We start from the raw sequence: 19,452 nt of genomic DNA, 5'->3' as shown, positions 1-19,452 counted from the left end.
CAGGAGCCGGTCTTAACCACATCCTCTCACCCTCACGCCCTCTCATTTCTTTTGCCAGGCCTGTTTGGGCAACTCTGCTTTCATCAGTGAATCAGCTAGATCAACCTGCACATGCTGTCACCCCAGCTAGCAAGATGAAGCCCTCCAAGAGCTCAACTATGTACTCTCAACCATCTTTATCTCCAACCGCTGGATGATCAACAGCCATGTCATAAGAGTTGGACAGATCATCCTCTTGAAGTTTCAAGAACCCTTCACAATGAAGTGGAGGATAGTTGCTGTTAATGGTTCTAACTGATCAAGGCATCATCAGCCTTTCCTGAATAGGCATGCTAGGTGGTTTGCCCATTCTTGGCTGTGGAGTGGCAGGTAGTTATTATTAAGCCTTCCTGCTGTATGTCTTGGATACCCCAAGAACCTACTAGGCTATAAAGGTGTCTGGAGAGTTGACCCAGGAACATTGATGCCAATAATTGGTCAAGTCTGATTATGGCCCCAGCTAATCCTAATCACCTTTTTTGACACAAACATGCACACACATACACAAAAGCTAAGGACATGTACAAATAATATTAAACAATAGGATGGACATTGATAAGATTGAGGACATGTACCATCTTGATGTGAGGGTGGAGCAAAGGAAGTTAAAGTTTAATGCAAGTCACAATCTGGTAAACGAGATAATTAGTAAAACATGGAGATTGACTGACTATGGCAAATTTAACAATGGTAGCAAGAATTAGAGATTAGTCAGGAAAGCTAGGATGTAAAATGGCAGATGGATAGAAATGGAGAAAACATTTCACTGGGGGTTCATGGCCCAGAAGCAGAGGAAATTATATCAAAGGGTTTTAAAAGGGAAAAAGACAATAAAAAGAGCTTGAAGTTGTAGTTGTAGTATTGGATTAGATCTAAATATACCAAAAGGCTTTAGCCCTCAATAAAAGTTGCCAGGCAAGGCATGCACACCCATACCCATGTTATACCCATTTATTTTCCCATTTATATTTGCTCTTTGTGGACAGAGGGCCATCCCTACCTTCTGCCCATTGCCTTGGTCAGAAGCGATGCGAGCAGACACAGCTGGGGGGAAATAATTATCACCCTATTTAAAGGGTGATGTATACCAATACCCCCCTCTCCTTACCCAAGCCAAACAATGAAGTACAGCAATCATTATTTGTTCAGAAACCTTGGACTGTTATATTGGTGTAGGACTTTGCGTTGCCGCCTAAAAAAATAGGGAAGCGCTTATGAAAATGGGCATCTCATCTATCTGTCTGGCTTGTAAGATCACCGTAAATAGGTGCCTGTCCTTAGTCCTGACAGATATAAATAAGCACATATACACAAACGTACACACATGGCTTGATGGTGCAGTGGTAATATTCTGGACTGCTAATTCAGGTATCCTAGTTGGAGTTTGGCATAAGGCTTGGGGGGGAGAATTGTTGCATTGGTGGATAGAGTTGAGGGTGTGTATGTAGGGTTACAGCATTACCCATAGATGGAGTATGAGCTCTCATCTGGGAAGGTAGTAGCTGCTAAACACATGATGATTCAAGACCATGGTAGTAAATGCATACACATACACTGAACTGTTTCTGGGTTGGCAGTAACAATGTTTTTGGCTTGCCTAGATGTATATTTATTTTATTTTTTATTTTTTTATTTTTTCTGTGTGCCTCAAGTAAGGAGGCAGCAGTATGAGAATAATAAAATGTAAAAAAAAAAGTTATATAATAAATACATAAAAAATAGTACAAGTTTTATTATGGATACATCCTTTTCACCAGTTTGCAAATTAGGTGATGTCTATGGTGACCCAGTTTCTTCATGTAGGACCTTGATGTATGATTTTCTCTCTCACAATTTCCTTTTCTTCTCCTCATTCTTGTTCTTGTTCTCCCCCTCTTATATCATTTTTATTACTATGCTCATTTGGAACCTTTTCACTGCCTTGTACTTGAGAATGTGCACTGTCATGCATTATTAAAACACTTTCAAATACCCCCAAAATGTCTAATCTTCCCCCACCTGTACCCCAACCCTGTACAGCAAACTGCAACATAAACAGAACACACAATATAAACATCTTGCATTATAACATGGATATATAAAAAAAAATCATTGCTGTCATACAATAAACAAAATAATTTCACCATCAGATGAGACTGGTCCAACAGCATTGGTGGTGGACTTGTTACCCTTTGTGGACACTACCACCACTAAATCCTTCCCCCCACAGACAGCACCACAGAAACCCGATCAATCTAAATCTGAGCAAGTAACAAATCCACAATCACCATGGTTAATATGTATGTACCCCATCATCCCCCACAGTTCCAAACAAAAGCATAACCACAACCAACTTGCCACCATCCCCAGCCTTGTCCTGGATGGTGATTTCAACTTGTCCTGGTATGTCAACAACACCATGTTTAACTACAACAACCTCTTGGAAAGTGGTCAGAGCCCTCAGATCCGACCACCATTCAATTATCACCACCAGAATATGATACATGCCAGTTGGCCATAGACATGCGTACAGTAATTACAAAAGAGCAAAGTGGGAAGTTTTCACTGAAGAGACAGGACAGCATATTGAAACACTGAACAGTACACCAATCACAGACATGTGCTGCTGTGCACACCTTTAATATAAAATGTAGACAAGACAATCCCCAGAGGCAACAAAAAATCGCTCGACATCTTTTTGGGGTAAAGACATTTTTATTTTCCTTCTATTCTTTTTGTACTTTATCAGCACTGTCCCTTAAATTGAATACATCTACTCTTAACATGCAACATGTGAAAATGAAACGAGGGACCAAAAGAGGTCTCAAAAAGTCTGAAAAAATTTGACCGTATACTCAATATAGTAGGGCACAGGAACTGAAAGACTTGAACTGGTGTAACAGAGTTTAGGTAAGTGGTAATTGACAAATGGACTCCAGTAACCAGGAACAGGGATGACTTATGGAAGAACAAGTATAAAATCTTAAACTGGAAAAGAGCATCTTTGGGATGCTGGAACAGCTGTTGGATGCAAGTAGGGATGAGCAACTACCACAGAATTGTAAACAGGAACAGGCAGCAGCCAAGTGTTGTTACAATTTTAGATCATTGAATAGCAGAGAAAGGGAGAACAAGGTAATGAAATGAAATGTATAATAAGAGTATTTAACCCAAATTTGACGGGCCTGAGATGTTGTTGACGCATCTCACTCTCGGACGTCTTATCTACTTAACTTCCGCGCATAGCGGGGTTTCTGTATAAGGCCAGGGCCCTTCAGATTCACGAACATGTATTATTTATTATTATGTGTTGTGATGTGTTCATATGAGAATAAAATTTGTAAGACATCCTAAATTTATGTAAGCTTGAGTTTGGTTGCTTATATTACTAAGAGAAGCTTCAACTACCTTGTTTTTTTTATTTTATTTATGTATATCAGGTTCCATCCTTTACATATATGTTTATGTAATAAAAATAGTGATCACAAAATAATTTTTATTGAATTTACAAAAAGGAAAATAATAAAATTAGAAGCACCACATATATGCGGCAGCCCGTCCTCTGGTCCACTGGTGGTCAGTCTAGAAGACATGTCTGTGTTCTGCGTAGTTATTGAAGCACTTCCCTGGGCAGAAACCTAACTTACACTTGGCACACCAGTAGAAGGAGTCTTTTCTTGTCCCACTTTCTAAGCGACACTGGCGACAGCGTTTTCTTTTCTTGTCTGGGACTTCAGTCAAAAGATGACCTGGTCGTACACCTATAACTCCTGGTCCTGGTGATGGTGAGCGGCATCTGGTGTGATGAGGTTGAATAAGGTCTTCTATCAGCTCCAGCCTGTCATCCAGATGTGATTTGGTGCTTCCAAGTGCCCGGTGAATGAGATGAGTGTTCACAATGGCAGTGTCCAGCAGATGAAAAAATAACTTTATGTACCACTTGTTGGTTTTTCGCGGTACAGGGTACGATTGTGCCATTTGATCAGACAAGTCCACTCCTTTCATTCCTAGATTATAATCTAGGATGGCTTGTGGCTTGTGGCGTACCTCTCCCCTCCTGTTGGGTGGAAGGGGTTCCATGTTGTCTCTGTGCATTGTTGAGAGGATGTTTACTCTCCTCTTGTCCATCCAGGATATACATATCATGCCTGTAGCTGTTGACCGTGATGTTATCTCTCCTTTCTTCTTTACTACCATATCTTTTGGCATGAACTTTCTATTCATCCTTACTGTGCCAGCCACATTTGTTCGCCTTGCCTGGAGGTAGTGAAAAAGTTGTGGTGACGAATACCAATTGTCCACATACAAGTCGTATCCTTTGTCCATCATGTCAGCCTTCGTCATCAGATCAACAACTGCCCTCATAGCCACTGGATCATTTCCTGGTTCCTTCCCCATATAAACCTTGAAAGCTATGGTGTAGCCAGCAGCAGGACCATCACTGCAGCACAACTTGTATACCTTCAGACCAAACCGTGACCGCTTTGAGGGATTATACTGGACAGCATGATGTCTGCCACGATATGCCAAGAGACTCTCATCGACTGTCACAATTTTGGGGGATGTATAAACAGTCTTGAAGGTGAAGTCAAACATATCAATGATGTGCCTTAGCTTCCACAACTTGTCATTGTCCTTCTGAGGATCCATATTATTGGAGAAATGCATATTTGATGCAATCATGGAGTATCGGTCCCTACTCATGGTCTCACCAAATATTTCGGAGTGCAGAAGTTTGCTTTTTGACCAGAAGTGCTGTGCATGCGGACGATTCTGCACTCCCATGAGAAGACGGAGACCTATGAAGGCCTTCATCTCAGTCTCGTCCACAGGTGTCCAAGGCTTCGAATGGGCATAGGCTTTGGGTGGGTTCTGGCTGGCATATGTGTTTGTCTCCTCAGCAAATCTTTCCCACATTTCAGGAGGGAATAAAGAGGAAAATACATCAGACACAGTGGAGTATCCATCCAGATCTTCATTCTGTACTCCTGGAGAACCAGAGAAAGCAAATCTCCTTGGTACGTTATTTTTCTTCTTCCACTGGAAACCAGATGTACCTGGTGCATTCCTGTCGTGCTCCTTCCTCACCACATTGGCTAGCGGCTCGTCCGAGTCTATTGATGAATCATGTATATTTACATAATCCAATTCTCCCCATTCTTCATCACTGCCCTCACTTGAGCTGTCCACGTCCTCAGGATCCCAGTCAGAATCGCCTACTTGTTGTTGTGTACCCGAAGTAGAGGGTACAGGTTGTTGTGTACCCGATGGTACAAGTTGTGTTCCACTTGCAGATGGAATGGCACGCCTTTTGGGTGATGGAGCAAGAGGTGCAGGGTCATCTTCGTCAGAGGATGATATACGCAAAGGGCGAGACTTGGAAGTAGGCCTTCTATGACTCGTAGGTCGAGAAGTTGAACGTAGAGAGGTTGAGGGCTGGCGAGGCATGTTAGCAGTTCAGAGGCCTGGCGAGAAACGACTTCAACCGGCTGAGTCTGAGTCTCGCCTTATATATAGCTCTATGGCCAATCATAGATAGCCAAGTGTAACATAATTTATTATCCAATCTCAGATCGTCTTATAAAATAATACATTTCAAATAAACCATTCAGAATGCGCCAATTCGGTGACATCATTCACCCCTCACCTCTATGGCCAATCATAGATAGTGTAACATAATTTATTATCCAATCTCAGATCGTCTTATAAGATAATATATTTCAAATAAACCAATCAGAATGCGCCAATTCGGTGACATCATTCACCCCTCACCTCTATGGCCAATCATAGATAGCCAAGTGTAACATAATTTATTATCCAATCTCAGATCGTCTTATAAAATAATACATTTCAAATAAACCAATCAGAATGCGCCAATTCGGTGACATCATTCACCCCTCACCTCTATGGTCAATCATAGATAGTGTAACATAATTTATTATCCAATCTCAGATCGTCTTATAAGATAATATATTTCAAATAAACCAATCAGAATGCGCCAATTCGGTGACATCATTCACCCCCCCTTGAGTAGGGGGGTATTGGAGTAATGAGGCGAAACTAATTATCCCCCCCAGTCCCCCTCCCCTCTTACTTCAAATGGTAAACAAAGAACCTCTGGCCTTATAGGATAAAAAGACGCACATATGCTGAGGACCGAGAACAAGAGACAACACCGCATTTGTGCGTTCCCCGTAAATTTGGAACGTGGCTATGTAACGCATATATGCTGACACCCGATATCTTCAGAAATTTGCAAGTACCACATATATGCTGACCCCGAAATCTTGGAACAAAAGTGATTGCCGCACATGTGCGGCACCCGGGCAATTTGGGTTAAGAAAAAAGTTGAGATACGGTGGATGAAAAATAAATAAGATGGCAGGCAGTAGCCTGCGATAGAAGTTAAAGGCTAGCACAACTGAGAAATATGTCAGGAATCTTGCTCTATTGTCCTGATATTTGGTATAGCCTGTATGTTGCAGTACTCCCAATCCTTCAATAGTCACTAAGAATGACCATATTCTCCTTTGGGAGATATGATAGTTATCCATGTGCACTAATGTAGATGAAAATCCATGTGAACAAGTTGTATAGACACGGTAAAGGAAACATGGACTGGAGGTGAAGCTTTTATTCCTGACGTTTCATCTATCGACTTTCTCAAAGGAAGTCGATAAACGAAACGTCAGGAATAAAAGCTTCACCTCCAGTCCATGTTTCCTTTACCGTGTCTATACAACTAATGTAGAGGGAATGTCCATGACTTTAGGTCATGTATAGATTTGGTCCTGCCAAAAATGCAAAAAACAGGAAGTCTTTAAGCTCTTGTATATGAAGTTGGCAGGAAAAGACTAATAAGAATTAAAAAGCACAATCTTTAGTGAACAGAATAATCAGTAAAAAATGGAAGCTGGCAGACATTGACTAGTTGAATCGAGAGACATTGGTAAAGCAGGCTAAAAATACGAGTTGATCAGGGAAGCCAGAACAAAAAATGGCCAGTGGATAGGAACAACAAGAAAAGGCCAAGGTTTATTAGTGATGGACCAAAAGCTGAGGAAATAGTATTTGGAAAAGTTGTCAAGGGGAAAAAGTGTAAGGTGCTTGACAATGGCTGTGGATATACTTGATCTCCCAGCATTGCATCTGACCCAGGGCTATGGGCGGGAGATTGGGATGACCCTTCATCTATGAAGAAAGTGTGGTGGACAGCAGTGGCTAGTTGGGTAGCCCTTTGACTTGGCTACCACCCTTATAAGGGGGAGAAAGTCTTTAATGTATAGATAGTAAGTCATTATTTGAGGAGGGAGGACCTGACATGTGTAATTGAGATCAAAATAGAAAAGATCTGATGATAACCTAAGGTAATGGGGGTGTATTACACATGGAGAAAGGTGGTGGTTTAACAAGGGTAGTGGAAGATAGTTGAGGTATTGGGAGGAAGAAGGGCTGAATTAATACATACAAAAATGCCAATGGAAGGGATGTGTGGCCCTGCAAGATGGACAGTGAAGTTGTCCATTCTTCAAAATATGTCGACCCCCTCACCTTTGGCAGGATTTTGATTTTGAATGCATAAAATGAATTTATTCCTGAAAGGTAATATGAAAGAATACCAATACTCCCAAATGGATGATGGATAGGCTGAAAAATGAGATCAGAATAAAAAGAGGGTTTTACATCAGAATTGAAAACTGGGAAATGCACCATAGATCCAAAAATAATGATGAGGCTAAACTAGTTAAAAAGAACACGTGCATAGGAAAATGTAACTACAAAAATAAGGTTGTCTAACAAGTGAAATCCAACCCAAAGGGCTTCTTTCATCTCTACAGAACAAAAAATAAGGAGAGGATAGGCCAATAAGAGGTAAAATACTTGAATCAGTAATAGCTAATAGGATTAGAAATCACATTGAGAAATAATTTGATTTGTGACTTGCAGCATGGGTTCTCCAAGGGTAAGTGTAACCAATCTTTTTACACTGTCTTCAAGGCATCAGATAATGATAGTTACAATGTTATTTACCTTGACTTTAGCAAAGTATTCAACAAGGTACCCCACCAGAGCCTACTAAATAAAGAAGCCCATGGCTTAGGACTTAGATTGGTGAGAGAACAGTGGGTCACTATGAACAGTGTACCATCCAAATGGAGGAGTGTTACTAGTGGAGTTCCCCAGGGCTCAGTCTTGGGTCCCTTATTGCTTATTTTGTAAATATGACTTAGAGAATGGGATTAATAGTGATGTTAGTAAGTTTACAAACAAGACTAAAGTAGGATGCCTAATTAGGTCAGGAGATGATGCCAAGACTGCAGGAGGATCTTAACAAATTGTTCACATAGTTGGTGAAATGGCAAATGGATTTCATTATCTCAAAGTACAGCATGTTGAATGTAGGTTTATACAACCCAATAGCTTAGATAACATTTTTTAGAGAAAACGGAGTGAGAGACTAGAGTTCTAGTGAGCCCAGGCCAATCAAGGCAATAGTGCAATAGAGGTAATAGAGCATTATGTTTCATTGCTAGGATGGTTACAAATAAAAGTGCAGGAGTTATCAAACTGGCGTTTGATCCATCCTTGACTATGAGGTACAGTTTTGGTCTCCATTCTATAGAATGGATATCAGGTTGCTAGAATCAATACAGAGGAATGACCAAAATGATGCATGGACTCGGAGAAATTTGCCATATGAAGATAGGAGGCACTTTAACTTAAATTCTCTGGAAAGACCAGTGCTGGGTGATCTAAGGTGATCTAAAGAGGTGTTTAACTGGATCAAAGGATATCACATTAAAACAACAGGGCAGGACTCGCAGTAATGGGTTTAAATTGGGCAAATTTAGATTCAAGAAGGAAATAGTCAAGAACTTGTTTACCAAGAGAGTGGTCAGTGAATGGAATAGACTTGGTAACCATGTAGTGAGTGTTGAAACTATTGGTTGTTTTAAGAAAAGGTTAGACAACTTTATGGATGGGGATGGCAGTTGGTAATGGACATGGAACTGCAGTGTATGTCCTATGGTCTAATGCAGCCTCCTTCAAATCTCCAGACTTGGTTGAAGTTTGTTTCTTATCAACTTCAACTGTCATGTGGAAGGCTGACAACCAGCAACTGCTCTCCTGTCCCTACCACTTTGACCCAGTGACATAGAAACAGCCCCTCATTAATACAACACAGCCACCCAAAGTTTTTCTAGAGCAATCTATATGAAGCTCCAAGAACTGTCACCAGCTACTGTGAGATTGAGAATTTTCTAATTTGCAAAACTAGGTAAAAATTGAATTGATTAGCAATGGAAGCTGTACCCAAAAACACACCAAACATGTACATATACCAAAGGGCTTCCTTCTAATATAAGGACAGTAAGCAGCTAAGGTGTGCACCCACATCCACAGCAGGGCCTTGCAGCCAAAATTTACCTCCACCACTTGCTTTATATGGGAACCCTCCCACCTCGTTGGCTCATGGGTTGAGAAGAGAAATCCCTTTGGCCTTTACAAAATTGTCATTCACAGCCATTCTTTACTCACACCTATCTCTTGCCTTCTCCCTTCCCTGCTTAACAGATATTTATCTTTTACCCAGGGCTTCACTCCATTCATCCATTCTAATCTAATCTCTGTTTCCCTTAAGTTCACTCAGCCTTTGCCTTTCACATGCATTTTTTGCTAGTCTTCATAACTGTATCCCTAAACTGTTCCAACATTCTTTGATCAACCTCCTCTGCCATGTCCCTTTCCACCCCTACTCATCACACCTCATTTCTCTCACTATGCATCCTCATAACCCTTACTATATTCTCAAACTCTTAAATTTCTGCCTCGTTTACATTCCAAATCTTTGCTCCAAGCATACTGCAAATAACAAATGTAATCTCATACAAAGACATGGAACTGCTTTCTTACATAACCACACCAATACTTAGATTCTTTAATCTAAAACAAAATCAACACCACAAAGTACACAACCCACATTTCATGGACCATACAACTGTAATGGAAGACCACTCACAAACCAGCCAAGTCTTTTATCTCAATCCAATGACCTACACATGTAGGTCTATCTTCATGCACATCAGATCTCTTCATAGATTGAAGGGTTAGTAAAGCCAGATCTACATCGTAGTGACCAAATCTCATTTTCACCATGCAGCCCCCACCCCACCCTATCTCCACAACTTTGGTCCATTTCTTGAGAAAACTTAAAAACTTCAAATCATAACACAGGCAACTAGGACCAGGAATCTATCCAACAATTAACACGGCTCTCCTTAGAAAATACTGCATTTGTTATGAAACTATGCCCATGCTGTATTCTTTGATTTGGAAGAAGATTATGACATCCTGGAAATTGAATATCCTAGGATTTCAAAGAATTATGCCCAGGTTCATATCCCAATTCCTAACCCAGAGAACATTATGAGTATGCATATCTTAACCACCTACCCAACAGGAAGGAATCCCCCTCCCCAAAGAAGCACTTTCATTATTCTAATTTTCATCATATCCATTGATGATTTAATGCACCCCCCCAAAAAAAAAAAAAATAAATGATAATAGTAATAACAATAGCCAGCTTAAATATCAATGACCTAGTCCTGTACTGCTTTGAAACCCACCCTGCTTATGCCAACCACCACCTTCAAATCTTTATACTTATACTGAGTGTCACCTTATGTAAGCACCTGCAACACTGAATAAACTGAAGCTACTCAAAGGGTCCATTTACCTGTTATGTCTCCACTTCACTTCCAGTAACAGACTGTTACCTAGTTCTTTGATAAGCAATACCATGCATGTGGAAAGGATCTTGGCAGCAATGTTCAATAAATGGTATATAAATAGGCTTTTCAATGTAAGGATCCCCTCACAATATCACACATACTGCTAGACAGACCACAACTATCTTCAGTCATTTCCCCCAACTTAAACAGCAAGGACTACACCAAATTATAGTCAACTAATATCTATAATTTCTCTACTACTTCCAACAGAAATAACTATTAATCAAACTATAAGCGCTATTGACTAATTAAATCAACACATGAATTACAAAATAATGCACAATATCGCCACACATTTGCCTGTAGAGATAGAAGTACTGGTAAACTACAACCCAATACAACAACTGTCAGTAACAGTGTTACCCAGCCTTCCAATCTGCAATGCTAACATGTGGCAAAGAATACTTTCACCATTACTGCTCAAACTTTTCATGGTTGGTCTTCCAACTCCAGAACTGAACATCAATGTTTTTTAATATGCAACTAACTTAACAATAATAACCCAGTACAGAAAATACAAAATAGCAACAAAGAACAGACAAGCCTACTTGACTAGAACAGTGGCTCAAATATAGAATGGAAGCTCCACTCTAGAAATCATCAGTAACATCACTTACTCCTGACAACCATGAATCGCAAAACCACCCTATAGTAAAAAGGCCAAATCCTTCCAGTGAAAAAGAACTTTAAGATTCAAGGCCTTGTATTTGATACTCTTATGACTATCCTACCAACAAAGACCTTGTACCTAAAATCAACAAGAAAATAAATCTATAATGCATCACTATTACAGACTTTGGACAACAGAAATTGTAATAACCATCTACAAACAATTCATAAGAACCACCTGCAACTGTGTCTCCACAGCATGGTTTCTAACAATTGGCAAGACTAACACAAACATGGGGTCCATGTCAAGGTCGTTAATATTTTGACCTTGTTGAGTTTTTGATTATAGGTTTATTGTGAGGATACCTCCTTGGGGCTATATTATCCAGGAGTTCTAGATTGGTTTTATTCATATACTTTCATAGGGCATTTCTATGTATTCATTGTTAGTAGATTTTAGGTCCAAGAATATTGGGTAATCTAGATTGTCCACTTCATTTTAGTGTGGGTCACACTGATAGCTAGCAGGGCTTGGTAAGCTCAGGAATGCTATTTCTATTAGTGAGATTGGGATTGTAATTGATGATTGTGGTGGTAGTCTGCTGATAAGGCTGACAGCAGCAATTATCACTGGAGAGGGTGGGTAATTGCTGTAGTGTTATCTTTGTAAATTGTTCTTGAGTTTGGGGCCAGGTCTCTGTTTCACTCACAGGGAAATGGGGCAGGAGTGCAACTGAGGGATTTTAGTTTTGAGAGGGTTGTTCTTCCCTGTTGTTCTTGATTTGTTTTCTTTATTATTATTTATACTGCACTATGGTTGACCATGTTGGGGTGGTTCCTCAGCCTGGTTAGCTTTGGGGAGAATATGTTTAGGGCAACTTTTCTTTCCCTTTCTCCATGTGGGATGAGCAGAATGCTAAATAGGGCTACTCAGTTGTGTGTGCTGCTGCCTAGCTGTTACCCCCCATTCTCACACGGGATGACCACTAGGCCTACACTGCTTACCATGTTGGTTGATTAAGGGTATCTACCATTTACCTTTGCTGTCATGTACCATCCCTGGTGGACTTAAAGTTGTGAGTTGGAGAAATGAAGTTATTATTTGTGGAAGAGGTAGTGACTGAATAAACTGTCAGTCTGTCACTTCCACATTCTTGGCAACTCCCAGGAGAGGGCATGTCCCAAGAAGCACCATTTGGAGGTGGTGGGGTAGCACTCATCCAATTTTTAACCAGGTTTCCAGTCCCCAAGTCTAATTTCACGATCCTTTTTTTTTTTGAGCTGTGGAAATTGACCCAATACTTCAATCCATTTTTACATCATCTGTGCGAGTCAGATTATTGTTAGTTTTATCATATAAATAGGCTTTAGATGTGAATCACTACACCATCACAGCATTTTTCTGGCCAGTGGAAAGAAGGATTAAGTTGATTTGTAGTCTTGTGTTCATTAAAAGGAGTAATGGTGGAAAAGGGCTTTCAGTCCATTACTCAAGCCCCCTAGTGGGAACCACCTTGTGGTGGAAGAGGCTTGTGTGTCCCTATGACCTGAAGAGTGAGGCTAAAGAGGCCTTCATTCCCTTGACCTACTTAGGTCTTTCTGTATTGGATGGTTGGGTGTCTGGGCTGGGAAGGGTTGTGGGGGAAGGGGGTGACTCTTAGTTTCATCGTGGACAGACTCGTGAATCATGAGGAGCCGTTTTTTAAAATGGGACTCATAATCCCAATAGCCTGTTACCCTTGGCCCCTGGAGCCATTTAACTTTTCATATCTGTATGGATTATAATAGAAACCCTGATCCTTGAAGGGTGGTCGACCAGGCACTTGGGACATCACCCTCTGATCATTATGGTGATGCTACACATGTGTAGGCTGGAACTTGCACTCCCACTGTTGCTGTTTCTCAAGCTGGAAAGCCCCATGGGTCACCTGTAAAGTCCTGTATTAACGTTGTAAAGTTAATCAGTGTCTATGCATTTTATCATACTATGCTCTCCATTCTTCTTCCAAGCCTTTTGGAACTTCTTTGCATCTGTCTCAAATATGACTGACTGTCATCCTGATTGGTGCTTTGTGACATTCACATCTGATAATGCTGTCGAAACTGCTCTTGAGGCAGTAGATTCTCTACATCTTGGGAGATTACAACTATTGCTGAGATAATTTGATCAAATAGTGTAGCTGACATTGATCATGATTGTCCCAATCTCTTTGGTGATGGTAAAGAACATGTTTCCAAAGTCTGCCACATCCCTACGCCTTACTGGTTTGTGGCATATGGAGAGGACTAAAGTAACTTTATTCACACTGCTAAATATCTAGATAGGTTGGGGTGCTCCCTATAAATAACATGAAGAAGAATGGTAAAGGTGTGTTGATCCAAGCTAGGGATTTAACACAGGTCATGATGCTTTTCCATCTACCTTGCCCTTCAAGTGGAATTAAATTTTTAATCCATCAAACCACACCAGAGATTTGATTACTGCAAAGGGCATATCTTTAACCAGGACCTGTATAAATTCTCAGAAGATGACATCCTACAGTTATGCCCTTATAATGAGCAGTGATTGGAGGAAATAGTGACATGATCATACATTTTATGGTTCTTATCTCCCTGAGCACGTAAAGATTGGTCCTCTTTCTCTACCGGTAAAAAGGCTTTTATTGACTGTCCTTTACAATGTTACTTGTGTAATGAGTTCAGTCACAGAAGGAAGAACTGTACAAATAGTCTCCAATGTAAGACCCTCCTCCTTCTAGTACATTTCTTCCACTCCCATCTAATACAGTAATGGCACCTTCCTGCCATTCCCAACCACCAATTTTTCTTTCCCACTACTATGAGAATGCTGCTCCTGCTGTTATGGTCCGCAACAAGATTTCTGTTGAAAAATTGCATAAACCTTACACTGCATCTTCAGCTAAACCCTGTACTGCATCAGCAAATCCCTCCATTTTACCTTCAGCAGAACTTTCCCACTCCTATGACAATGCTGCTTCTGGTGTTATGGTCTGCAACAAGTTTTCAGTTTTGAAAAATTGCATAAACCTTACACTGCATCTCCAGCAAAACCCTGTTCTGGATCAGCAAATCCCACCATTGTATCTTCAGCAGAACCCTCTACTGCATCATCAGCAAAGGCCTCCGCTGTATCTTCAGTAACAACATCACAGACTTCCTCTACAGAAGTCCATATCACTGAAGTACATGGATTCCTAACCAAGAACACATTCAAGGATGTTAAACCACACACACATATTCTTCACAAAAAATAATGATAATAATAGTAATGAAAAATCCCAGTTCTTTCTCAGTCCCACCAGGAACACACTCAAGGATCCTCTAAGTCCTTTGACTTCACAAACCTACCCACAAGAAAGATAACTTTTGGGAGCATCATGTGGTCCCAAACCAGATAATAGAACCTTTGTGCAGATTCCTATGACTGCACCAGGCCCCCAATCTTGGGTTACTTGCTTTACAAGCAACGTGAGACACTAAATAACCTCGCTGGTTGAGCAAAATACTTAGGTTGGCAATGGAAAACTCCTCGGGGCTCCTTTGAAAACTCTCAAAATAATTCATTTCATAATGACTCGATATAATTGTCAAGGTATGCATGCTTCCCAGAAGGAGCAGTCTCCTGTCGCATTTCTCCAGCATGTGTCTGTCTTGAGGAGACTGTTCCTCCCTCTGCCTCCAGATATTGTGCATTTTATCCTAAATCAAAGCAGGGCTGCAATTCTGATTCCTAACAATATACCTCATACTACTCTTGAACTGCATACTCCACTACTGGCTGTAACAGTCACAATCTTTAAACTGTTCTAATACGGTTTGTAGTATTTATCTTCCCAGTGTTCCTGTCAAGAGGAATGACCATAGCCACCTCATGCAAGACCTTCCTTCTCCTTTTCTTTTACTAGGTTTTAATTGTCGCCACCCACTGCGAGAAGACCACACATTAACCACCGAGGTGTTTTACTTGCTTCTTTTTGAGGTTGAGGAGTTAGGGACTTTAGATTTGGGATACAACACATTTTCATAGTCCAACCAATAATTTTACAGTCATTCATATTTCTCGCAGCTCTCTTAATGCTTTTCTAGATTTTGATAGGCAGGTTTCTCCAGATTCACATGACAGTGACTATTTTCCCAAACTTAGAATCAGTAGGGTCTGAACCAAAGTCTTGTACTCCCCAGTGATATCTAGTTAGGACTGATTGGCTGTTTTTTATGGAACTCACTTCACTTGATTGTTTGCTGGCCAGTTTTGATATCTCTGAAGAGGCTGCAACATATTGATAATTTACTTGTGTATTACTATTGTGCCCCCCCCCCCCTCCACCTAATATGGACTTGTCATGCACAATATTTGCTATTTCATACATATGTATACCAAAGGCTTTTCCCCCCTCACACAGGGGGTAGCCAAAAAGAAAAAGGCATAGAAACCACTCCCACCCAATCCACTCCCCTCCACCCTCCATCTTATCTTGGCACCTCCTGGCTGATAGGTCATCCCTGCATCCTGTCCACTGCCCTGGGTCAAAAGCAGTGTCGCAAGACACAGCACATCCACAGCTTGGCCGCTTCATGATAAGGTAAAATTTCCAAGGATTTATCATTGATGACACAGTTTTGTAATAGCACAAATTGGTGGAGTGTGAACACCACAGTCCCCAGCCATAAAGTGGACTCACCTTTGTGACATCCCTCAATCACAAAATTGATTCACCCAGTCAAAACCCTACCAGTGGTGCACTTGCATTCAGTTTCTCTCCAGCCACCCTCACACAGTAACTTCTTCGTTGTGTGCTGTGCTTTACAATGACCTCAAAGCATGTTAAACCTTTCAACCCATGGGTCAAGTGAAAAAAGGTGCAGAAAAGGTTGAGGTGTTAGATGTCTTGGACTGAAGATGGAAGGAAGCCAGGGGCATCATGAGACTAGTGTTTGTGCCATTTACAAGAACTGTGGTAAGGAAGTGTTTGCAAAGGAAATTGGGATTTCCACATTTTTTTCCCACAAAAAGGAATTATTGTATACACAAATAAGTTCATTGCAACATACAATTTGCTCACAAAACATCCCATGTGAGTAAATTTCTCATTCCCACAAAATGGCATCAGTATATTAAAGGTTAATAAGTTAAGAATGGTAGTCTTACTATTTATTCATTAACTTTGTGATAAAAAATATAAAATGAGTGGGGGCTAGGAACCTAAGCCTTTATCCCAGTAGTTGTTAGTTTCACCCAACATAAATTTTGCTGTGCATGACCTTTCATCTCAAACATATTCATACTTTTACTCTGCCACTTAAATTCCATGTTTCTCCCCTATACAGATGTCAGCACAATCACCCCTTTATACACTCCTCTTTGCATCTGTTTCCAGATGCCTATTTCTCATGACACTTTTTAATCCCCCAAGGTGTTTACTTGCTTCTTTTAATCTACAATTTACCCCAACCTCCACTCCTCTCTTTCCTGCCGCATGTGACCCCAAATACCCAAAGCATATATATATATATATATATGGAGTAGGAAACACAGGAGTCTTAGTCTGAGTGTATTCCTGACAAGTTTTTCAGGTATGCTTTGCAAAAGCATACCTGCGAAACTAGTCAGTAATAAACTTAGACTAAGACTCCCGTGTTTCTTACTCCACTTACGTCAACCTGTCAGAATGTCTCAATATATATATATATATATATATATATATGTGTGTTTATATAAAAAAAAATAAAACCACAGTTGGAGAAGAAGAAAAAAATGGGAAACTGAATCCATGTCACACTACAGTCAGTAAAAACAATAAATCCAAGCCATATTATGACCATATTTATATTGCCATAAATATTTTGACTTCATTGTTATAGTGGACATTGGTTTTACAGTGAGTCAGATGGTGTGCCAAGTACTGCCATTAGGGAGATCACTCTTCTGAAGGAATTGGACCATGAAAACATAGTGCGTCTTCTTGATGTAGTACATGCTGACCGGAAGTTGTATCTTGTATTTGAATACCTCAACCAGGTATGTTGCTCTTTTTTTTTTTTCTCTTCTTCTTTCTCTCATATCCTGAATATAGGATTTGCATTGATTGAAGTAGTTAAATTTGTTGTTCATAGGTAACTACAGCTACCTCACACAAACTTCCTGGTAAGATTAACTGGTGGTAGTGGTGCTAAATGGACATAAGAGAGAATCATCCCTGCCTGCTGTCCTCAGTCTCGATACCCTCACCTCCATGAAGAGGTGCAATCTCAGTGAGCTGGCTCTCAATCTCTAGACTACCTGAGGTCTCTCTCTGTCAACTATGGTTTATTTCTTTCACCTTTTCACATAAGAACTGACAACAAACGACTGCTACCCTATTCCTGCTTTAGGTTAGTGAAATAGGAAGTTCTGCCTTTTAGTGCAGATCTTCAGAATTTCTTCCCTGAGAGATAAATGGGAGGGACCCAAGGACCATTGCTATCTGCTCTGGGGATTTAGGTTTCCAGATGGAAGATCTTCAGGCAACAGTTAAAAGTTCCACTGACTCTAGGCAAGGAAAAACAACCAGTAAGTGGTATTTTGCCTTTGCTGACTAGGAAACCTCCATTGGAGTGAACCACCACACCATCCCAAACATCCACTAGGAATTGCTGCCCAAGAGGCAGGTATCTATTCTCTGGAGGAGGCCTAAATTGTCACTACGCTGATTATAATTATCTATCCTACATATAAACTACAACTTCATACAAGTGCCCTACCACACCCCTTCATATTAGCTGGTGACTTAACAAACCCAAGCCCACTTGTCCTGCATGCAATCAGTTCAATCAATTGTCACATGTTTCACTACATGGAAAATCTACAGCCCCACAGTAGTTAGCAATTGTCCTTGGACCCCCCACAAATCTCCCTGAGAAGAAACTTTGTATTCTTGTCAATGTTGTATTTGTGTGGAGCTAATTGCATTACTGGCTGAAAGAATTGGAAGGTAGCAGTCACCAGGGGTAGATGTTGGGTGGTATGTATATGTTTGTAATGTGAGTTGTTTTCTTTAATTGTTTGGATTGTAATTATTTCTGTTGTGATGTCTGTAGGTGTTTCTTTAGTTTTTCTTGTTTTGTTGGAAAAGGGTATGCTGTATAATAGTGCTGTGATTCCACATTTGTGTTGTGTTGTCTTACTGTTGTGCAATCAGTTAATGTGGGTAATCTAATTTGTAGAGTCAGATTTGTTTCTTGAATTAGTAATATGTAAATTTTGCATTCAAGAAACTAGGTGGTATTTGTAGTATGGTTAGTGTGTTTTTGGGTACTTGTGTCACTGTTGTAGCTCCAGTTTTTTGTGTACTGGTTTTTGTTGGGAAGTATTGTGCATGTCGGGTAGAACCAGGAGTGGCATGTGTTGCATTTAATAGGTTATTGACTGCATGTTATCATGAAGTAGTGATTGCATGGCAGACATGCAGCTGATGCTTTTTAGGGACAGATATGAGGCTTTCAACAGACTAGAGTCACACATCATTGTCTGTTTTGTAGTCAAACCTCTGCTCATAGAGGAGCAATGCTACATTCATACTACAAGTGTCTCTCCTTTATACTGCTCCCTTGAAAATGTTCTTTACCACATCTGTAAATATGTCTTATTCCCTGCAGTAGGGTGGGGAGGAGGGGGAAGAATTATACCACTGATTCTGTATGTTCATCCTATGAGAAATCAAGGGATAAGGTCTGGGAGAACACCAACCAGACCCCTAAAGTTTGGGTCAATATATCTGCACAGTTGTGGCACAGATGATAATACAAGTGAAGAGATAGGCAATATGCTTGTGAGAAGGAAAATGGACATGTTGATATTAAATGAAACAGTTGAAACGGAGGGAGAATTTTGAGTTTGGAAGTATGGTGGTGAGAGTGGTGGGAATGATAAAGGGGTTAGGAAAGGAAAAGAATGGTTCTGTTGGTAAGTGATGATAGGAAAGCACATGGTGGAGCAAAGGGAAATATCTTCGAGATTAATGTAGATGAACGT

The 19,452-nt window shown here is 40.4% G+C and overlaps 1 protein-coding gene across 1 annotated transcript in view; it reads left to right on the top strand.

Moving 5' to 3' along the window:
* Positions 1-19,452, top strand: part of LOC143037619 (cyclin-dependent kinase 2-like) — a 61,238-nt gene that overhangs the window by 30,255 nt on the left and 11,531 nt on the right. Inside the window, exon 2 of the mRNA XM_076206138.1 lies at positions 17,322-17,460. Within this exon, the coding sequence (XP_076062253.1) occupies positions 17,322-17,460 (139 nt within the window). The remainder of the gene's footprint in view (positions 1-17,321; positions 17,461-19,452) is intronic.

This window comes from Oratosquilla oratoria, chromosome 22 (genome assembly GCF_046742065.1).
Source record: "Oratosquilla oratoria isolate Oo_2021 chromosome 22, ASM4674206v1, whole genome shotgun sequence".
NCBI classification, from domain to species: Eukaryota; Metazoa; Arthropoda; class Malacostraca; order Stomatopoda; family Squillidae; genus Oratosquilla; species Oratosquilla oratoria.
The sequence above is the reverse complement of the archived record's forward strand: the minus strand, read 5'-3'. Positions and strand labels throughout refer to the sequence as shown.